Source organism: Callorhinus ursinus, unplaced genomic scaffold (assembly GCF_003265705.2).
Source record: "Callorhinus ursinus isolate GAN/ISIS: 27379988/994484 unplaced genomic scaffold, GSC_fseal_2.0 scaffold10, whole genome shotgun sequence".
In the NCBI taxonomy this organism is placed as follows: domain Eukaryota; kingdom Metazoa; phylum Chordata; class Mammalia; order Carnivora; family Otariidae; genus Callorhinus; species Callorhinus ursinus.
Window position 1 is genome coordinate 36,167,841 of NW_027397072.1, and position 23,899 is coordinate 36,191,739.

A 23,899-nucleotide genomic window follows, 5' to 3' on the forward strand; every position below is an offset into this window, starting at 1 on the left:
GTGTGTGTGTGTGTGTGTGTGTGTGTGTGTGTGTGTGTGTGTGTGTGAAGGGGGCTCCTCTAGAAGGGAAGACGAATAAAGCTACCAGGAGAGAAGTTTATGGATGCTAGGCAGCAAAAGCACCAGCTGGCTAGTGCAACAGCTTTCCACGGCAGAAAAAGGAGCACAGAAGCGCCTGGGTGGCTCAGTCGTTAAGCGTCAGCCTTTGGCTCAGGTCATGATCCCAGGGTCCTGGGATCGAGCCCCGCATCGGGCTCCCTGCTCAGCAGGAAGCCTGCTTCTCCCTCTCCCACTCCCCCTGCTTGTGTTCCCTCTCTCGCTGTGTCTCTCTCTGTCAAATAAATAAATAAAAGCTTTAAAAAAAAAAAAGAAAAAGGAGCACAGCTCTGGCCCTTTGTGCTGCAGGGACACATACTGCACTAGCTCTAGTCTCTTGATTCGGACACAGCTGGACCGCAGCTACTACTATTTCTGCAAATAAAGGTCACCCCGACTTTCAAATCAGGGAGACAGAATGCACAAATGGACAGGCCCACACTTGGGAGGAGGTTGTGGTTCATGCTGTCTCTCTGAGGCCGTCAGGCAGAACAGAGTCTGGCTCCCAGGATCTGTGGCGTTTGGGCAGGCAGGGAACATGTCAGGGTCCAAGGGTAGCTTCGAGGAAAGAGGAAGGACTCGATGGGATAGAGATGCCTGCCTGGAGGAGCCCTCAGAGAGCGTGGAGACTTTTTCAGCTATTGCCCAAAATGGCCTCTTGGAAAGGACAAAGTTCTGCAAAGTTAATCTTCGCTGGCAAAGTCAGACACAAGTGAGCAGGTTAAGGTCCAGTCTGTCTCCCGAGCATGAGAAATAGACTAAGCAACAGACACACTACCAAAGTCCTGAAGTTGAGCTGTGTTCCATTAAGGATTTTCGCTTTATATTGCTGCCTACAGACCTGCTTATAGACCCTCTGTGTCATGGGGGAGTCATAAAGCCTGAGGTCTCCAGTTTCCTAAGTGAGCCGGCACAGCCCCTCACTTGCCACTCACGTAGGGCTCCACCCACCTTCCCTATCCAAATCTGTTTGACGACTATGTTCAAATATCAGGAGTTCAGACAGCGAGTCTGGATGTTGAGAGATACTAGGTTGTCAAAACCATGTGTTCCTGAGTTTCAGAGCGAATGGTGGGAGTTCAAAGAGTAAGGCATACATCTGAACACTGATCAGAATCTAGTTGGTGCCCGAGGGTCAGATAGTGGAGTTGGGGGAGAAAGGATGCAGATCAGGAAAAACAGCTACCCTGACCACTTACTTGGGCCGGCTGTAGTGCCATTAGCGTTCCGGGCCCAGGAGTGCTGGAATGTAGGCGGAACAGCAACAGCAAAAAGACCCAATGAGAGGCTCTTCCTTTGTGGTCCTCGTGTGTGACTACTGTCTACCTCATGCTTTGTAAGCTAGTACAGGGATCAGATCAGGGCTGCTCCCCGCCTCCCCACACCCCGTGTCCTCAAAGCTGAATGCTGTGCCTGGAGCCTAGTAGGTGCTCAGTGAGTACCTGCTGAAGGAATAAAGGAATGGACAATATAAACCTCCGATGGACAGTGCCTTAAGGAAGTAGGATGCAGGCTCTGATTCTCTGCTTTGAGGAAACAGAACAGAAAGCAGCTGGGTGACAGCTAGCTCTGATCACCTCCATGCCCCGAGAGAACCACCCAACTTGGACTGCTTCACCCAAGAGGAAGCGGGGCTAGTTCACGGCAAAGGATATCCTATAATGCTGCAAACTGACAAAGCCCTCAGCTGGTAGACGACACTTCCAGTTCCCTCCCTTTACTGATGGGTTTCCCAGATGCTACTGGGTTGGCAAGTTAAACCTGCTATGTTTGCGTGGGGTATATTTCAAATGGTTCCTTGTGAGTTGTTCTGGCCTCATACCTCACACCATAAACACCACTCCAGACTGAGATTGTACCTGCTCTTTATTCCATGCCCCGTCCCCTCACCATCCAGCCCATGCATGCACACAAGGGAATCACTAAATCTTCACCTCCAGCAGATCTGATGGCTATGACACTCAACCGCTCATAAGAGGCTGGGAGGTTGGGGAAGAGAGGGCCATGCAGTTTCCAGTGTCAAATCCCCTCCCTGCCCCGCAGTGGTTCTGAGGCGGGGAGTCCCCCTGGCCTCACAGGAAGGCCACACATACGGGTCACTCGGCAAAGGCCTGCTAACCCCCTGCTGCTGCTCCCCGACCAAGGCTCTCACAATTAATTCAGTGTTGCCAAGTCACGCTCCTTGAAACAGACCCCAGGACTCATTTCCAGGATGTTTTTGGCTGCCTGACAACCTCTTCCTGTTTTGGAAGCTAGAAAGTGACATTTAAAAAGCCAGGGAGCTTTCATTATTTTTTTAAAACAAGATTCCATTGACTGAAGAGAGAATGCGGAGTCTCTCAACGGCAGAGACACGCTCACTCCTGAGGAACTGTTGCCTCCACTTAGACTAAACTACCTTCGTGCCTCACTTTTTGGCCTAACCATTTCTGAAACTGTTTTCTCTCATGTTCCCATAGTTCCCTTGTGTGTCAGAGACTATGAAGTTGCTCCTATTTGTTAATCATGACACATTTCAAATGAACCCAGAAGACAGTGTGAAAACACATTCTAAAGAAAGCTTGCTTTCTTCATGTGTACATTCGCCGAAAGGAATTCACCAGTAATATTTCCCTTCATTCAAAATGCCCAACCTCTGGTTTAATACTAAGCTAAGTGATTAAAAGAATAAAAAGGTAGAATAGGGAATTAAAGATTCTACAAAGGGGCGCCTGGGTGGCTTGGTGCGTTAAGTGTCTGCCTTCGGCTCAGGTCATGGTCTCAGGGTCCTGGGGTCGAGCCCCGCACTGGGCTCCCTGCTCCGCGGGGAGCCTGCTTCTGCTTCTCTCTACCCCTCCCCACCCCCGCCACTTATGCTCTCTCTCCTTCTCTCTTGCTCTCGCTCCCCTTCTCTCTCTCAAATAAATAAATAAAATCTTAAAAAAATAAAGATTCTACAAAACCATGACCTTCACAATGGCAAGTGACATGGTTTCATGGTACCTTTAAATAAGACTACAGGGACCCAAGATGAGGCTGCCTAGTGACAGAATGGGGAAAAGTCCCTGTACACGTTCTTGCCTCCTCCATTTGGAAAGGCGGGAACCCCTTTCCCTTTGAGCAGGACCTGGGCAGGCAGTGCCTGGGAAGGGGATAGGGCAGCTGCATCGTGATGGCCAGATATGGTGTCTGGCCATCCAGTTACCCACATGGTACAGAGGGGAGATGGAGAGATTCTCCAGAAAACAGCTTTTGGAGATAGTGACATCTCTTTTTCAAGGCCAAGTTCCCTTGTTAGATTTGTGGCTGGGAACCCTGTCACACCATGTTAATTTCTGAGATGAAGGCCCAAGTAGAGTTTAGATTAAGGGTTTAGGGCAAGCTAAGATGAAGCTGAGGACTTTCATGATATGATAGATCTCTAAAAGTAAATGCCCCTTCTAAGGCAGCATGTGGTCAGAAAAAGTAACTCTATTGGTACTCTGGCTATTTAGGTTAAATTCTTAATTGGTCGTTTTTTTTTCTTTTTCAAATGGTCCTCTCATGTTTTATTTGCACATGCAATTCCTCAACCTTTGTCCTGATGAGAGGAGTATCTTAGGTTGCAGAAAATTATACCTGGTAGCTTTACTTGGTATATTAGCTGTGTGTGCTACTTACCAGCTCTGACTTTGGACAAAGTGCTTAGCCTGACTGGCCTGTTTCTTCAGCAGTACCACCGGAACAAACCAGTACCTACTTCCCATGGCAGTTGTGGGGATTAACCTAGTTAACTGTGAACATGCCCAGTAGGCATTTCATAAATGCCTGCTGTACTATTCCCACTAACAGTGAAGGCTTGGGACAATTCACCAGCAGTTGCGAGTTTATCTGAAATGCAACGAAACCTTTGTTCTTTGACACAGGGGTGGGTTAACTTTTACCCCAAAGCCTGAAATTTTTTTTTTTTTGAAAGAGCACTTATATGGACTTGAAATTTATTTACTTTATTGGAGAGAGAAAGAGCGCGTGCGAGAGAGAGAGAATGAGAGAGAGAGAGAGTGGGGAGAGGGGCGGAGGGAGAGAATCTTCAAGCAGGTCCCCTGGATCCCACAACCCATGAGATCAGGACCTGAGCCGAAACCAAGAGTCGGACGCTCAACCAACTGAGCAACCCAGGCGCCCCTGAGCACTTATATGGACTTGAAAAGGTAAAACTAGATCCTGCTTTTATATCTAATTAGGATAAAGCACATTCAAATACTAGATTGAATCAAGTGATTAACAGCACAATTTTCTCCAATTTCCCCTTCATTTCACAACATAAATTTTATTAGCAATAATCGTACATTTATATATGCTAGCTACTAGCCTCTTACCAGACATGATTTGCAATTATTTCCTCCCATTCTGTGGACTGTATTTTCACTTTCTTTTTTTTCTTTTTTATTATGTTATGTTAGTCACTTTCTTTTTCTTAATTCTTTTATTTTTTTCATCACGTTAAGTGCACTCTTTAATTTCCATCCTCTATTTCCCCTACCCCACTACCTCACTTCTGGTAGCCATTACTTTGTTTTCTATAATTGAAGAGTCTGTTTCTTGGTTTGTCTCTCTCTTTCCTTTTGCTCGTTTTCTTAAATTCCACATACGAGTGGGATCATATAGATTTGTCATTCCCTGACTTATTTCCCTCATCATTATACTCTGGCTTCATCCATGTTGTAGCAAATGGCAAGATTTCATTCTTTTTTATGGCTGAAAAATATTCCATTGCATATATACCACATCTTCTTTATCCATTCATCTGTTGATGGACACTTGGACTCTTTCCATAGTTTAGCTATTGTGAATAATGTTGCTATAAACATAGAGGTGTAAATATCCCTTTGAATTAGTTTTTGTATTTTGGGGGTAAATACCCAGTAGTGCAATCACTGGATTGTAGGGCAGTTCTATTTTTAATTTTTTGAGGAACTTCCATACTGTTTTCCACAGTGGCTATATCAGTTTGCACTCCCACCAACAGTGCATGAGGGTTCCCCTTTCTCCACATCCTCACCAACACTTGTTGTTTCTTGTGTTTTTGATTTTAGCCATTCTGACAGGCATGAGGTGATATCTCATTGTAGTTTTGATTTGCAGTCCCCTGACAGTAAGTGATAATGAACATCTTTTCATGTGTCTGTTGGCCATCTGTATGTCTTCTCTGGAGAAATGTCTGTTCGTGCCTTCTGCCCATTTTTGAATTGGATTGTTTTTTGGGTATCGAGTTATATCAATACTTTATATGTTTTGGATTTTAACCCTTTATCAGATACATCATTTGCAAATATCTTCTCCCATTCAGTAGGTTGCCTTTCAGTTTTGTCATTTCCTTCACTGTGCAGAAGCTTTTTATTTTGATGTAGTCCCAATAGTTTATTTGTATTTTCACTTTCTTGAATAATCATGAAGTTAGCTTTGGATAAAATCTTGCTTTTATACAAATCCATGGATACAGGCAACTTAAATTTAAGTTAGTTGGTTTTGAAAAAAGTTTTCTCTAAATTTCAATAATACTATTCCTTATAAATGTATTTTATTGTGTGAATACATATTCAAATTATCAGGTAAGTATTTCTTACAGCATGTGATCTGTACAAAAAGAATAAAGCCATAGTGATAATGTGACAGTTACTTTTAGTTCTGTCATTTTATTCAGGTCATCAAAGAGGGTCTATCAGATTCAGTGGGAAGCTGAGGGTCAAGGGCCACCATTGTCAGGCTGCAATCTTTCTTATTTCACCCAAGAAGTCATAGGTCTGCTCTGAAATGTCAAAAGGTTCATGGACTCCATCTGGCGACAGCAGAGCTTGGAGGGCACCTTCATTTTCTTGGTTTTGCTTAAGGAAGTCAGCAATAACCTTCCACCGGGCAGCCTCTGTCTCCTCTTCTGCCCACCTGAACGGGGGCAGGAGTGTGGAATGAAGAAGAGGGACCACACAGTCGTGGTAAACCAGGAGAAACATGGCCTTCAGGAACTCTCTGTCTCTCTGGGAAAACACCACCACCACAAATAAATGTGAAATGATCTACATCAATACTTTTTAAGTGTTAAATACTATGAACTCTGTAAACTAAAATCCATCTAAAGGGTGAGGTAGAGGGTGCCATTAGTGTCTGGCAAGTAACTGGCTCTGAACCAGCTACTCAGTCGGGAAACCGTACTCTCTGAAGTGGAAGCAAGCAAGAGTCACTATGGAGGAGAGATGAGCTGTTCTCCCTGAGAGTCTGGGAGAGACTTGACACCAGGCCAGCACGTCTCCTAAGCTCCCCTGAGGGTGTCTCACACATTCCACTGAGGACACTGGGGTGCTGAAATCTAGTTTTGGTGACAAGGGTGTGGTTCCTGGTAAACATAACTAAAACACAATGTGAAGTCAGCTGTATGCACTTAATTAGACTACAGCATATCAGAGAAAACGTCAAGTTGATGTAAGGGAAGGGTGGCATGAAATCCAGAGAAAGGACACCCGAGGAGTAAGAAGGTGCAGACCCTCTCCAGATAGTGAGAGTACCGCAGTAGGGACAGAACCAGTCAACCCCTGACACTGACGGCCTGGGGTAGGACTCTCAGGGGGCAGGGAAGTCTGAAGGTGGACATGTCCATACGCAGCAGATCTACACAGGGATACTGCCCCTCCAAGCAACCATGGCGGCGGGGGGGGCAATTTCTACAGGCCTGAGGCCCAGCACCTTGTCCACTGCTGCCTTAGAAAAGCATTAAACCTGCCTGTTTTAGCAAAGGTCAAGTGTAGACAGTACTGGTCAAATGGAAGCTTAAATAAGGATACAACACACTTTTACAATATATAGTGTGTGTGTCTGTGTGTGTGTATATATACATACATTATATATAATACAGTTTATGTTTATTAAAATTTTTAGGAGTCTTAGTTTGCTCTCCCATGTTCCTTGTCGATAATTAACATTTTAGACTTGAAGTCCAAAAACCATGGACCATAAGTCAAATGCAGCCCACTACCTCTTTTCGTAAACAAAGTTTTAGAGAAACACAGCCATGCTCAGAGTTTACATGTGGTCTGTAGCTGGCTTTGTGCTACAATGGCAGAGTTGAGTATTGTACCAGAGACCTTACAGCCTGCAGACTCAAAAATATTTACTATGTGGCTCTTTACAGAAAAAGTTTGTCAACCCTGGATCAGAGCAGTAAAGCCATTACTCACTGGTTAATACAAGCTCTGTTTGGTAATCACCAAGCTTCTATGGTAATGTAAGCATGAGCCATACATTTTTTCAATGTATTACACTGGGTAGGCCAATTTTCCTCTTCCTTCTCCTTATGTGATATGGACTTTGAGAGCTAGAGGAATTTTTTAAAGTAAGAGAAATATGATAGCCAACTGGAAACTTTGTTTAGAAACTTTTCCTCAAATAACACTCAGTGATCTGAAATGATTGTTTTGATCAAGTATTTCTTTTCACATTAGGACTTGCTCACCCATACCCTCTTGGAACATGTCTCTGCAACCATGATGGCACAGTTTAACTGGTTAAGAGGGATTATGACTATGGCTACTTTGGCTAAGACAGAGGCATTATTACCATATGTAAGCAAGCAGTGAGCCCTGCAAATATTTAGTTTTGCGTGGAAAATCACATTACCTTCTCTGATCTTTTTAATGTGCTTTCTTTCTCAGCCCATGAACTCTAAAAAGCAAATAAATATGTTATATTAATACCAGTATTCATAAGCCTTTGCCACACTTCTGCAATTTCATGGTAATTAAACATATGGACAGGGTTAAAAACGCTGTACAGACCCTATGCATATAAATAGTGAATCTGTAGGCACCTACAGATTCTGCTAACGACCAGAACCAGACCCACAGGGTGGTGAAAGCTACCTTGGAAGCATCATGATTCTTCTAAGTTGAAACTAATTTAAGAACAGAATCAGTGAAACACTAACATATCCATGCAAAATGCAGAAACATGGCACCTGAACAGTAAAATACTATTAAGGTTTTAAGGTCAGACGGTAATTAAAATAGAGAATTCTAAAAAAAAAAAAAAGAAAGAAAGAAAATAGAGAATCCTGCCAAATATCACACTTCTCTGTAATTCTGTCTGCTGTGATGATGACGGGGGCCAGGGGGAGATAAAATGAAGTACAACTTTGCAAGTAAATATCCCAATCTGTTCATAAAGCTTCACACAAGCTTCTTTAAAGAAGTTAAAAAACAAACCAGAGTGCAATTAATCCCACAGAAATATGAATTGAAGACATTCTCAGCACCAGTTCTGGGCAAACCGTGAGCAGGGGGTGGGGGGGACGGAATGTGCCCATTACTCCAGGCTCCGTTTTGTGCCTGCCTTCAGGGATTCTCCTGTTGGTGCCTGATTTCATGGATTCCATGAAAGCATCAGCCCTTGTCTCAGTAGGGAGGCCCTGGGGTGAAGATGACATATGGCACCAAGAACAAGATTCTCCATGAAATGAAGGAGAAATTTCCTACCAAGAGATCACAGGCTGTGCCCCTAATGAGCCTTGGGATGTCCCATTTACCATGATCTGTTACCATGAATGGTCAGTTATTACCATGAAATAACCACCTTATGAGACTGTGGTCCACCACCCTATTGACTGCTGCACCTGTGGGTTCTGGAGAGTTTGAAGAGGACCCTTAGAGAGCCAGGGTGCTTTACTAAACAGGCAGGTACTATTATTATTATTATTATTAAAACACCACCAACAAACTAAACTTAGCTCTAAGTTGATGCTAGGAGGTTCACACACTTCATGATATAAACTTTAAAAGGTATCTGGCTTCACATGACTATCACTTAGCAACTTTAGACTTAACATTTGGTAAACTGTGCCTACTGTTTGTTGTGTCAAGGTTTCACTTCATTTTTCATTGAGCTACCAGCACGCAGTAAGGTGTTTCACTTATAGTAACTCAGTGGTGAACAGCAAACGTGTGTGTGTGTGTGTGTCTGTGTGTGTGTGTGTGTCTGTGTCTGTGTGTCTGTGTTGGGGGGTCACTACTATACACCAAGATCTTCTTCCTTCCTTCTGGAGCAAACAGAAGACTCCATCTCCCAGCTCTCTTGAAGTTAAGTGGGGCCATGTGACTGGTTCTGGCCAATGAAATATGAGCAGAAATGGCCTATGCCACCTCAGGGCAAAGGCAGTGGAAAGTCCAAGGACAATCCTCTATTCTCTCTTTTCCTGCATGTGCAACTGGCAACAGAGAAGCTACGTGTTCTAGATGACGCTATAAGGAAGTGGAGCCTCCACCAGCCTGCATCCGCGGGTGACTATGGAGCAGGGTCTTCCACTGATCCATGCTGGAAAGGTACCATGGTGAGAAATTAACCTGTATTAGCTACCACCTCACAGGCCAGCTTATCCTAAGTAACACAGTATGCCATGAAGACAGGGCTCAAGAGTATAGAAATAAAGCACTCTTTTTTATTTTTATTATTTATTGTACAAATAATTAACTGTGGAAAAGTTAATACAGATAAACAAAAGAACTCATGATCCAGATGTAATCAGTATTACCTTTCTAGAGTATATTCTTCCAGATAGTTTTATAGGCAGATTTATAAATGTAAATATACATATTTAAATACACTTACTGCAACTCAAATGGTTTTTTTTCACTTTAATAATGTGTATGAACAACTTCACCTATGTCCCTTTTCTTGAGCCTGTGGCGCATCTGGACGCACCCAGACTGACTGGCAGTGCCCTTGTCTGGGCTATCTGCTCATCAGGAAATGCAGAATTTAGACTAGATTAGTGCTAAAGCTCCAGATTCTGTGAGTGTTACACACCTGGAGTAAATGCCAGCACCTACACGGGGCCGTAGCCACAGTGAGCTCTCGCAAAATACTTGTCGAATGAATCAGTGGACTTCTGTATAATGAACAGATAGGATAATGACTTTATAGGGGGGAAAAAAGAGAAATTCTGCATTATCTAATGCTAGTGCCAAATGAACTTTTCTGAAATTATGGATAGTCATATGCCATTAAGTCTTTTTGCAGAAAACTTCATTGTTACTGTTGACACGCCAAACCTAGCCAAACCATCACATGAAATCAGCTTCAAAATCTTTGTGAAAACCTTTGCCGGTGATTGCTTCCTCCTTCCATTTCTCTGTCAGGCCCACAGGACTTCTATCCTTACTGACAGGAATCACCTCCTAGCATAGCTCACCTCCCTCCTATATGGGTACTTTTCTGCCTGTGTGTCAGAGGCTTTCCGAAAGCAGAACCCTGTACAGATTATCCACCGTCTCCCATACACACTCTTTGCTGGCAATGTGAGACTCAGATCCACTTTGCCCTCCTGCAGACGGCATTCTACATGCCAGACTGGAACCTTTGCTCTTCTTAAGAGCAAAGAGAATACTCTCTATTCCTTCCTGCTTTAAAATGTTGGCTCATGCTGATCCTTCTACCTGTAATTTCTTCCCTCCCATCAGCATGTATAAATCTGACTTGGCCCCAGCTTTTTATTAGGTCTATCTCACCGAGGACCTCTTATGAAACAGGTTCCTGATCCTCATTTGCTGCCCTCTTTAAATCTTCAAGGACCTGGATTATACATCTCCGATGGCACTTATCATGGTATCTGAGTACTGCCTTGCAGGCACAATGGACTCCTAATATTTGCTGACTCTGATATATTAAGTTCAAAAAACAGCTGAAAATTAGAGCTTTCATATGTTGAAACTGATATCCAGTTGCTATTTCATATAGCAGGCAGTACATGTTCAATTAAAATAAAAAATTATATGCATGCCCCGATTCTCTTCTGAGGTCAGTTGATTTACCTAACAAACCATTTTGGATTTTTGCTCTTAGGACACAATCAGTGGCCATCTTAAGCCAAGGAATAAACAGTAGGCAAGAGATTGCAGCAGTGTGCATAGCAGGTACTCCATCTGCTTATCAGGGCAGGGAAGGCAGCCTCGGGAAGTAACATTCATACTAAGGAAGGAAGGATGAGACCAAGTTAACTAGACAACGGACAGGGGTTGGGAGACACTGTCCAAATAGGAAAAAAAACCCAAACAAACCCTAGAGCAGGTGTCAGAATTCGCTAACATGGTGTGTTTAACTGATTTCAGAACCCATCAGGTTTCCATCATGGTGTGTGCTACCTACCCTGAGTGCGTCCATCATGTCAGGCTGCTCCAAGAGCTTGGGGAAGGTGGCCAACACTGGGTTACTAATTAAGTCTGAAATACAAAAGAACAAAAAGGATTTTATATAAACTTCGTCCAATGTATTTGACTGCAACGGACATAAAAACATTCATTCAGGCGAAAATTATTGTGCCACATAATTTAATGATAACACATTCTACACACTTTAACCTCTAGGAGGGCTCAAAGCTGTCTGCTCAACCTCCATCCACCCTTATATTCATACCCCAGGGAGTTCTGAAATGAGTCTTGTACCAAGTAGATAGAGCTTTTAGGGAGAAAGTAAAGTGGCTCTGAACAGAATAAAACTAGAAAATTTTGTTCTTTCTTTGTCGTTTCCCAATCTCTCTTTCCTCCTTATGATACAACTGTGGTATGGTAAAAGGAACTAGTTAGAGAACTTATACAACTCAACACCAAAAAGCCAAATAATCCAATTAAAAAATGGGCAGAAGACATAAACAGACATTTCTCCAAAGAAGACATACAGATGGCCGGCACATGAAAAGATGCTCAATATAACTAATTTTCAAGGACACGAAAATCAAAACCACAGTGAGATGGGCGACTTGGTGGCTCAGTCAGTTAAGCGTGCAACTCTTGATTTCAGCTTAGATCATGATCTCAGGGTCGTGAGATCAAGCCCTGTATCGGGCTCCCTGCTGGGTGTGGAGTCTGCTTAAGATGATCTCTGTCCCTCTCCCTTTGCCCCTCCCCCACCCACTCACACTCTTTCTCTCTCTCTAAAAAAAAAAAAAAACCACAATGAGATATCACCTCATACCTGTCACAATGGCTAAAATAAAAAACACAAGAAACGACAAGTACTGGCAAGGATGTGGAAAAAATGGAACCCCCATGCACTATTGGTGGGAATGCAAGTTGGTGCAGACACTATAGGAGAAAGTTCTTCAAAAAATTAAAAATGGAATTATCATATGATCCAGCAATTCCACTAGCAGGTATTTACCCAAAGAATCTGAAAACACTAATTTGAAAAGATACATGTGCCCCCATGTTTACTGCAGCATTATTCACAACAGCCAAATTACGGAAGCAGCCCAGTATCCATAGACTGATGAATGGATAAAGAAGAGATACATACACACACACACACACACACACACACACACACACACACACACAGCCATAAAAAAGAATGAAATCTTGCCATCTGCAACAACTTGGATGGATCTAGAAGGTATAATGCTAAGAAAAATAAGTCAGTCAGAGAAAGACAAATCCCGTATGATTTCACTCATATGTAGAATTTAAGAAACAAAACAAATGAACAAAGAAAAAAGAGACGAACTGAGAAACAGACTCCTAACTATAGAGAACAGATGGTTACCAGAGGGGAGGTAGATGGGGGAACGCGTAAAACAGATGAAGGGTATGAAGTTTACACTTATTGCAATGAGCACTGAGTAATGTATAGACTTGTTGATTCACTATACGGTATACCCAAAACTAATATAACACTGTATGTTAACTATACTGGAATTAAAAAAAAAAAAAAGGAACCAGTTAGGAAGCACCCCTGTTCTCAGAAGGCTGAGCAGGAACCAATAAGTGCCGGGGGATAGGAGACCTGGGGCAGGCTGCTCAGGCCTGACTCCAGTCCACCAGAGCTCAGGGAAGGACCCCAGAACTGGTGTTTGGGGTCAATGGATGGTGGTGGATGAAAATGAAAGGAATCAGGAGTTGAGGATTCTAGCCATAGGCGTAAATACTGTGTAGGAGAATACTGATATTCTACAATAAATAATGGCACATGAAAGACCTGTGCAAAGTAGCACAGCAGGAAGGACACTCTTGAAATGGCATGGGCAATATAGTCTACCGCCTTGTGTCCTCAGTAGAGAAAAATCCTTCCTCTAGGTCTTACCAGGTTTATTCCGATGGTCAGATTCAAATGATGACAATGGTTCTGAGTAATCTCCTTCCCAACAAAAAAAGCTAATAAGCCTTATCCTCTCTAAGAAGCCATATCATTCATGAAGTTTTTCTAGAGTCACTGAAATAAGTTCAAAGTCAAGTGATGATGAAAAAGCTTAAAGTATCCTTCCTTTGGAGTTATAATTATTCCTTGAGAAATGGTGGTACTTCCCTGATGTAGAGTTCCATTTCTATCTCCCTATCAAGTGCTAAGTCCCTGGGAAAGGACTCCTGTCTAACCATGAACTCTACTTGTCCACGAGTGCTAAGCCATCATAGGGTTCTTGGTCTTACTCACCCTGCTCCAGCCACACTGGCCCGCTTTCAACTGCGATCCCTCCAACATACTTGGGTGGTCTTGCCTCGGGAGTTTGGATACACTGGTCCCTCTGCCCAGATGTGCTCTTCCCGCACACCTCTAACTCCTCTCTCAGGTCTTATCTTAGTATTACTTGCCTACAGACTTCCCTGAGGTCTTCCTAGTGTATGCTCATGTTGCCTTTCTTCCTTTAGAACACTTATTTTGGAAGGTTGAAAGGATTATTCATATAATTTTGTGTTTGAAGTCTGTCACTCAACCAGGGTAGGGATGCCTGGGCCTGTCACATCCATCACTGGGCCTAGTACAATGCTTGGCATATAGGAGGCACTCAATACGTATCTGCTTCCTGATTCACTGAATTCAAAGACTATTCATTAAAATTAAACTTTTTTTTTTTAAAGATTTTAGTTATTTATTCCAGGGGAGAGGGAAGGAGGAGCAGAGGAAGAGGGATAAGCAGACTCTGTGCTGAGCGTGGAGCCCAATGCGGGGCTCAATCCCACGACCCTGAGATCATGACCCGAGCCAAAACCAAGAGTTGGATGCTTAACCGACCGAGACACCCAGGCACCCCTAGAGGCAATTCTTATAACACATGTATATCTGTTTGCAAGTTCAATCATGTGCAACAAGTCATTGATTTTTTTTAAGTTATTTTTTAACAGTTTACTGGGAAAAAGTTTCAAGTTCACAAAGAAGTTGCAAGAATAAAAATAGAACACCTGAATATCTCTTACCTATATTCAATTTTTTCTAACCTGTTGATATTTAAACTTCATGCATTAAGAACAAGTTATTTTGGATGATTTTGGTCTCTTCCCAAAAAGATGTATATGCCAAACATGTGGTAAGGACAGGTTATTCAAGACATTGAGGGGAAATATCATTATATCTGAGTTTTAGGATCTTAAAATTCCAGAATTTGTAATGTGAAAATAGGCATATTGTAAAGAACTGAACATATACTGAGCTCACACAGGATATACACAAGTGCACAATGGAGTACAATGCTGTGCATTTGAGGTAATTTCTTCACATTGACGCTATTCTATATATTTTATTCCACATGTCACCTTCAGAAGCAGAAGATAAAGGATGGCATAGGTTACATTTACTCAAAGCATGATGCATTATTGTATATAAGGAAATTGCAAAGACCCTTACCAGCACTTTGCATGCTCATCCTGTCTTTCAGGAGTACATCTCCAAGAATTTGGCGATAAAATATCAACAAATGAATGGAACACATACTTCCAATTAATGTTTCTGGCAGTAAACTGTTAAAGAAGAAGAACATGTTTCATTAAACAACCCCCTACAATCCAACCTACCGTGTTTTTAAAATATATACTTACTACTTTAATGAACAGTTCCAAGTTTTGCTTCATTACTGAAAAAACTGTTTAACAATTTTAAAGAAAATTTCCACTATAAGTTGCCTAGAGTAAACCTCAGAAAACTAATACTTCTTTTTTTTTAAACTAATATTTCTATGTGTACACCTTCAAGTCTGAACTCTGTTTTGTCATTCTTATGTTTCCATTTTAGCATATACACCCATGTTAAATGTTAAATAAAAAAAGAAAAGTCATCAATTACGTGTTTGGGGAAGAAAGGGACTAGTCAGCTACATGTTTTGACAAAGCCATGTGACCACCCATCCTGATGTGATGAATGAAGAGGAAACAGCAGTTCAGGCTGTTCATGGCGCTGGGTGGAACTTGGGAGGGTGTGGCAGACCTGGACTGAATTCTGACTTTGCTTCTTCCTAGCTATTGTGGCTTTGGGTTAATTAATTATTGTTCTTGTGTTTTGGTTTCCTCATTTGTAGAATACAGACAGTAATACCTCCATATCAGAGGCTTACTAAAAGGATTAAATTGAGCTAAGTGTGAAGTGCTTAATGTAATGCCTGCTCCATAATAAGGGCTCAAAAACCAAAGAAAATTTTAATATTGATGGTAAGTTGGTATCAGTTTAAAATAGATTATTATAACTTTAAGATGTTATATGTAATCCCCATGATAACCACAAAGAAAAAATCTATAGAATATACACAAAGGAAATGAAAAAGGAATCAAAATGTGTCACTACAAAAAAATTAATCAAATACAAAGGAAGATATTAAGGGACGAAATGAGGCACAGTGCCCCAGAAGTCCCCTAGAAGATGTAAAAAAAAAAAAAACCAAATAACAAAACAGCAATACTAAGTTGTTCCCTATCAGTTATTATTTTAAACATAAATGGATAAAACTCTCTAATCAAAAGATACAGATTGGCAGAATGAACAGAAAAACAGGATCTAACTATATTCCATCTATAAGCTCACTTTAGATCTATGGACACTCATAGGTCGGAAATGAAAGGATAGACAAAGACACTCCATGCAAATAGTAAACAAAAGAGAGCAGGGGTGGCTATAATAACATCAGACAAAATAGACTTTAAGTCAAAAAAACTGTTAAAAGAGACAAGGATATTATATGATGATAAAAAGGTCAATGCACAAAGACGATATAAAAATTATAACATATGCAACAAATATTAGAGATCCTAAATATACGAAGCAGACATCAACAAAACTGAAGAGAGAAATACACAGATCTACAATCATAGTAGGAGACTCTATTACACCACTTTCAATAAAGAACAATCAGACAAAAGATCAGTAAGGAAATAGAAGACAACGCTGTAGACCAGCTATAACTAAGACTTTTACAGAACACTTTGCTCAGTAATAGCAGAATACACATTTTTCTCAAGTGTACATGGGACATTCTCCAGGACAGGCTACAACACCAGTCTTAATGTTAGGCTGTTAGGCTACATATGTTAGCCTACATCACCAGTCTTAATAATTTAAAAGACTGAAATAGGGGCGCCTGGGTGGCTCAGTTGGTTAAGCAACTGCCTTCGGCTCAGGGCATGATCCTAGAGTCCTGGGATTGAGTCCCGCATTGGGCTCCCTGCTCAGCAGGGAGTCTGCTTCTCCCTCTGACCCTCCCCCCTCTCGTGCTCTATCTCATTCTCTCTCTCAAATAAATAAAATAAAACCTTTAAAAAAATAAAAGACTGAAATAATACAAAGTATCTTTTGCTGATCACAATGGAATGAAATTAGAAATCAACAGCAGAAGGAAAACTAGAAAATTCACAAATATATGGAGATGAAACATCACACTCTTAAGCAATCAATGGTTCAAAGAGGAACTCACAAAGAAAATTAGAAAGTATCTTGAGACAAATAAAATGAAAACATAACATACCCAAACTTATGGGATGCAGTGAAAGCCGTGCTAAGAGGGAAAGTTTATAGCTATAAATGCTTACATTAATAAAGGAAGATCTCAAATCAACCACCTAACTTTAAACCTTAAAGAACTAGGAAAGAAAAAAACAAATGAAACCTAAGTGTAGCAAAAGAAAGAAATAATAAAGATTAGAGATGAACAAAACAGAACAGAAAACAGAGAAAATCAATAAAAACAAGAGTTGGTTCTTAGCAAAGATCAACAAAATTGACACCTTAAGCTAGAGGACTAAGAAAAAAAGAAGATTCAAGTTATAAAATCAGAAATGAAGAGATGTTACTACTGATTTTACAAAAACAGAAAAGGATTGTAAGACAGTACTATGAATAATTGTATATCCACAAGTTAGATAATCTAGATGAAATGGACAAATTCCTAGAAACACAAAACCTTCCAAGGCCGAATCAGGAATAAATAGAAAATCTGAACAGATTTATAACTAGTAAGGAGATTGAATCAATAATCAAAGACCTCCCAATGAATAAAACCCCAGGACCAGATGGTTTCACTGGTTTATATATACTATGAACAAGTGGAATCTATTGCTGGAATGCAAGGACAGTTCAACATTAAAAAATCAATCAATGTAATACACTACATTAACAGAATGAAGGAAAAAACCCACATGATCTTCTCAACTGATGCTGAAAAAGAATCTGACAAAATTCAATACCTTTTCATAATAAAAACACTCAACAATCCTAGGAATAGAAGAAAACTACCTCCACATAAAAAAGGCCATATATGAAAATCCCACAGCTAGCATCATATTCAATGGTGAAAGACCACAAGCTTTTTCTCTAAGATCAGAAACAACACAAGGATGCCTGCTTTCACCACTTTTATTCGATATAGTACTAGAAGTCCTAGCCAGGGCCCCAGGCAAGAAAAAGGAACAAAAGACATCCAAATTGGAAAAGAAGAAGTAAAATTATCTCTGTTCACAGACAACATGGTCTTATATGTAGAAAACCCTAAAGATTCCACAAAAAACTGTTCAAATAAACAAATTCAGCCAAGCTGTAGGATATAAAATCAGCACACAAAAGTTAGTCTTGTTTCCATACACCAATAATGAACGATTTGAAAAGAAAATTAAAACCAATTCCGTATACAATAGCATCAAAAAGAAGAAAATACTTATAAAAATAGAAACAAAATTTCAATATTATTGGAAACATGACAAGTGAGTGCTTTAAAATCCTGACACATGACACACACTAAGTGCCTACTGGGCATGTATACTGAGCACAAGAGCTAATACTAGAAGATAGTAAAAAAAAATGTCTTGAATCATTCTAAATATACATTATCTAAATATTAATTTTAGAAATACATGAACTCTGTCATTAAGCGTAAAGAATGACCACATAGGAAATCTGGAAAACCTTGCAAACCATGTCCTCTATCAAGGAGGAAAACATCTTCGGGCTAAGAAAAACCATCAAAAGTTAAAAAAGAGACTTAAACTTTTGTAAATTCATCCTTTATTTTAATTTCTAGAATAAGTATTTTAGAAGGGGACATTAGTTGCAGAGGTAACGTTCAGGCTTCCAGCCTGGTGGAAGAGAACAGAGTAAGTGTAGTCCCTATGGTGGTGCAGGAGCAATGGATTCCCTAGGGGTTGTTTCATGGAATTTTGTAAGTATCCTTCACTACTTCCTAACCCCTGCATTTCTAGAAACATCCCCAAAATGCAAGACAGGTTTTCTGACATTCATATAGGACATCTGGCACACAAAGTTAGAAATCGTTGTTTCCCACCGCTGCTATGATGCTGGTCTTATATCTGACTGGATTTCAAAGACTGGCTGCGGAGGATCAGTTAAGCTGCCCTGATGCCACCACATGTCTGCTCAGTGTTCAGCTGCGATTCCTCAGGCTTGTTCCACATCCTGCCCTCTGGTCTATGGCCCATTTGGGCAGTGTTTCAGCTGCATGCCCAAACCATGGCTCATGCTGAAGAACAGCCAGTGATTTTGCTGGAGGAAGGGGTGTAACCTTCCTTCCATTTTCCCCTCTCCTCTCACAGACCCGTCTGCTCTGTCTGGTTGGCATTGCTGCCAGCCTGCGGTGGAGGCCTTCGTTCCTCCCACAGGGTGGGTGCTCCCTTCCTTCTGGCACTTCCCTACAACATGAGGCAGGACTGCTGCACTTTATTCGTTTTCTTTGGGGAAATCCTCTGATTTTCCCAAACCCAAGATGACCAGAAAGCTCTGGGCTACGGAGGTTAGCTAAGTTGAAGAAGTAAAAATATACTTCTTTCTGATCTCACAGATACACCAGCAAACTGATGGTGGAAGTGCAATGAACCTAATCATGGGCCCCAGGCTAGTAACACGATTACGTTTATTTTTAGAAACAATACAATGGAAGTGAAAGAGGAAAAAAAAGATGGGAGACATCAAAAAGGCAAAGACAAATAAACAAGTTTATAGCAAATTTATACACAGGCACACAGCCTACTTCTACAGACTGGTATTTCTTGGGATTCTGAACTCATGCACTGGGAGTCTGGGTCAAAATTCAGAGCTTGCCCTCATCAGTGGCTTAAAAGCATGCTTTTGGCCAAATCACATCGGGGTAAAACCCCATTGAAAAATAGCTCCAAAATTAGAATGGCATGTCTTGGTGAAACTGAAGGATCTCTTTGCTTCCTCTTTCGTCTCCTACTGAGAGGGTGACCATGATTACAACTGTCTCCACCAAAGGAATCTCACGGGCAGGATTCTGGTGTGGTTTCTTTGGAAAGGAGACAAGTCTACATTGGCTAATTTGCACTTTTGCGGGTCTCCGGACATCCAAGGGTACGTACACATAAGACTGCTGGCTGTGAGAGGGCAATATGAAGACAACTAGCAAAGGAACTGGGGGAAAGTGGGCGGGAAGGCAAACTCTCCCTGGGCTTCCCACCCCTGGGTCTGTGCGCATTGTTGTATCTTGCTTGGCATAATGTTAAAAGCCTCTGTCCTTTCTCCTTTAAGCAGAAGAGTCTGGCCAAACAAAAGTGGAGTTCTTAAGCAAGGGAGGGTGGGGAGAGAGGTGGGATGCGCTTTTGAAGGAGAGGACGAGGGCTGTTGGTATCATTATTTGCCTTCCTCTTCCATCCACTTGAAGGTGGCAGTCAGGGAAGGAGAGGGGACTGAGATGGATCAGTCTTGCTTCAGTCTTCACCTCCAGGGTGTGCAGGCTCAGGGCAGAGATGCCCAAAAGCACCCATGCTGGTGCCCAGCCCCTCACCCTGGACCCACAGCACAGCCCTCACACCACAGCCCATGGGCTCTGCAGTGAGGCAGGGGCCTCTGGAGTCTCACCAGACCATGGCCTGGTCTCTGTGAGAGCCAGCCTGAGCCTAGGCCGCACCAGAGAGTTGCCCCAACCCACACTTGCCACTACCAGGCATACACATTTCAGGATCATGCCAAGTAGAGTGGCAATGCTCAGGTCCCCCTCTGGGCTCTAGGAGGAGAGAAGAGCACACACCAAGACAAGGTAGGGGACTTTAGGGACAGCAGGAGGCAGAGCAGAGGTCCTAAGAAGTACACTTTTACCTAGCAGGAAGATTTCTACTTTGAAATTCTTTAGCAAACATTTTTTGGGTGCCTAGTGTGTGCTGTGATCAAACAAGCACCTTAGTTCCTGGGGTCTGGAAGGCAAGGACTCAGGACCCTTCTCTGAGAACCAGCATACAGAAGAATACTCACTGCTTTGGAAGCATGAGCCTGCATACCTGACCTGTGCACTGCCCAGACAAATCTGATCCCAATTGGTAAAAAGTATCTTGGAACCAGTATTTGGGGCCAAAGCAACACTATTAAGAGCCGTACTTGAAAGACACACTTGGGAGTACTTGGGGACTCTTGGAGGCTTACCAATGAGATGAGGAGTGGGAGGCTGAAGAAGCAGGAAGAATGAAGCCAAACAGGATTCTGGCTTTTCTTTTACAAAGACTGCTACTGTGCTTCTTTTTTCTAAATCTTGAAAAATAACAATTTTCCAAGGAAAGACTGGCCAAAAAAGGGAATTTATAAGTGCTATAAACATCGGTGGGGGGGGGGGGGCAGACAAGAGAATGAATAATATCCATGAACACGTTATTAATTGTTATTGAAAGATTTAATTGTTAATACTAGAATTAGAAAACACATTTCAGTATCAGATATAAGAACAAGGAATATTTAAACTAAGGGCATGATCCAGAATGAGAAAAGCAACGATTCAGGAGGATATGCCAAGTTTTCATCTCTTACTCCGTTTCTTGGTGATCAGCAAGCAAGAAGCAGGTCGCGGTGGGACAGGCCAACTTCATCAGTTTCTGCTCCCAGGCCCTGCTCTTCCCTTTGACCTCTTGCCCACCATATGCCCTCTGTGTTAGGTTCCTTTCTCCATGGCTTCCTATCTTCACGTGTGCACATCTCTCCCATCCTTCAAAACCTATTTCAAATCCCTCCTGATCTTACCAGCTACACAGCACATCTTCATTTAAACAAATTTATGACATACAGCACCATGGACCTGGAATTATATTTGCATTTATCTATACATATGATAATAATAATAATAGTAAATAATTATAGCTAACACTGTATTTTACTTTGTGCCATATACTATAAAAACAATCTAGGTGTTTTATATACTTTCTTTTCATTAAACCTCATTATAGCTTCATGGGGTTGACATTATTATGCCCATTTAAAAGATGTAGACATTGGGATCCTGAGAAAGATAGTTAAATGACTTGTCCAAGAGGCTACTGAGTTGGAAGGTGATAGATCTGGGAACCTACTAGTGTAAAAGTTCCTTGAAATAGGTGAAGGGGATTAAGAGTACATTTATTGTGATGTATGTATGGAATGTATGGAATTGTTAAATCACTATATTGTATACCTGAGATGACTATACCACTGTATGTTAATTATACTGGAATAAAAAATCTAAAAAGAGTTCTATAAATCAATAAAAGAAAATTAACTAAAAAGTAAAATATATTTTAAAAAGCTCCCTGAAGAGGGGCGCCTGGGTGGCTTAGTCGTTAAGCGTCTGTGTTCGGCTCAGGTCATGATCCCAGGGTCCTGGGATGGAGCCCTACATCAGGCTCCCTGCTCAGCGGGAAGCCTGCTTCTCCCTCTTCCACTCCCCCTGCTTGTGTTCCTCTCTCGCTGTGTGTCTCTCTCTCTCTGTCAAATAAATAAATAAAATCTTTAAAAAGAAAAAAAAGCTCCCTGAAGAAAATGCAAATTAAAACCACCATGAGATACCATTACTCACTTATTAAAATGGCCAAAATAGAAAAAAATGGATAATACCAAGAATATGACTAATTGGAACTTTCATACATTGCTACTGGGAGTGTAAAATGCTATAGCCATTTTGGAAAACAGTTCGGCAGTTTCTTATAAAATTAGAAGGACACCAGATGACCCAGCAATCCCGCTCCTAGGTATTTATACCTCTGAAAAATAAAGTCATATGGCCACACACAAAAAACCTGTATGCAAATATTTAGAGTGGCTTTATTCATAATTGCCCAAACTTAGAAACAACCCAGATGTCTATCAGTTAGTGAATGGATAAATGCATTATGGTATATCCATCAAACGAAATACTATTTAGAACAAAAAAGAACAACTTCTACTACACGCATTGGCATGGATGACTCTCAAATGCAGCAGTATGCTGGGTGAAAGAAACCAGCCCCAGTAGGCTACATACTGAATGACTCCAGATGAATGACATTCTGGAAAAGACAAAACTGCTGGGAATACAAATGGCCAACAGACACATGAAAAAATGTTCAACATCACTGGCATCAGGGAAATACAAATCAAAACCACGAGACACCACCTCACACCAGTCAGCATGGCTAACGTTAACAACTCAGGAAACAACAAATGTTAGCGAGGATGTGGAGAAAGGGGAACCCTTTTGCATTGTTGGTGGGAATGAAAACTGTGCAGCCACTCTGGAAAACAGTATGGAAGTTCCTCAAAAGTTAAAAATATAACTACTGGGTATTTATCCAAAGGATAAAAAAAATGCTGATTCGAAGGGGCACCGCACCCTGATGTTTACAGCTGCGATGTCCACAATAGCCAAAGTATGGAAAGATGTTCATCGACTGATGAATCGATAAAGAAGAGGCAATGTATATATACAATGTAATTTACTCAGCCATCAAAAAATGAAATCTTACCATTTGCAACAACGTGAATAGAACTAGAGGGTATTATGCTAAGCAAAATAAATCAGAGAAAGGCAATTATCATATGATTTCATTCATATGTGGAATTTAGGAAACAAAACAGAGGATTAGGAGGGGAGGGAAAAATAAAATAAGACAAAATCAGAGAGGGAGACAAACCATGAGAGGCTCTTAACTGCAGGAAACAAACTGAGGGGCGCTGGAGGGGAGGTGGGTGAGGGGATGGGGTAACTGGGTGACGGGCACTAAGGAGGGCACGTGATGTAATGAGCCCTGGGTGTTATACGCAACTGATGAATCACTAAACTCTACCTCTGAAACTAAAAAATGAAAACCGAAAAAAACCAAACTGCTGGGAAAGAAGACAGATGAGTGGCTGCCTGAGGCTGAGGCTGGGGAGCTGACCACAAAGGAGACAGCTGTTTAGAGTGATGGGAATGCTTTCCATCTTGGTTGTGGTGGTAGTTACATGACTGTATATACTGGTCAAGACTCAGAGAACTGTAAACCAAAAAAGGTAAGTTTTGTTGCATGGAGATTATACCTCAACTAACCTGATATTTAAAAAAGATTCCCTGGGCGCCTGGGTGGCTCAGATGGTTAAGCGTCTGCCTTCGGCTCAGGTCATGATCCCAGGGTCCTGGGATCAAGTCCCGCATTGGGCTCCCTGCTCCTTGGGAGCCTGCTTCTCCCTCTGCCTCTCTCTCTCTCTCCCTCTCTCTCTCCCTCTGTCTCTCATGAATAAATAAATAAAATGTTTAAAAATAAAAAAATAAAAAAGATTCCCTGACGACAGGATCGTGGATGGCAAGCCCGATTTAGCCAAGTTTCTCTACTATTTC

General features: G+C 41.6%; 1 protein-coding gene across 3 annotated transcripts in view; it reads right to left on the reverse strand.

The window, feature by feature from the left end:
* Nucleotides 1-4,374: 4,374 nt before the first annotated feature.
* NPHP1 (nephrocystin 1) overlaps nucleotides 4,375-23,899 on the reverse strand; it is a 54,176-nt gene continuing 34,651 nt past the window's right edge. For 2 of the 3 annotated variants that reach the window (XM_025868172.2, XM_025868171.2), the window contains exons 17-20: nucleotides 14,707-14,819; nucleotides 11,242-11,315; nucleotides 7,723-7,767; nucleotides 4,376-6,089 (exon numbers count right to left, since the gene is read on the reverse strand). In XM_025868172.2, coding sequence (XP_025723957.1) covers nucleotides 5,817-6,089; nucleotides 7,723-7,767; nucleotides 11,242-11,315; nucleotides 14,707-14,819 — 505 coding nt within the window. In that variant the 3' untranslated portion in view covers nucleotides 4,376-5,816. Of the gene's footprint in view, nucleotides 6,090-7,722; nucleotides 7,768-11,241; nucleotides 11,316-14,706; nucleotides 14,820-23,899 lie in introns of all 3 variants that reach the window. The other variant, XM_073897381.1, reaches the window with a different exon arrangement.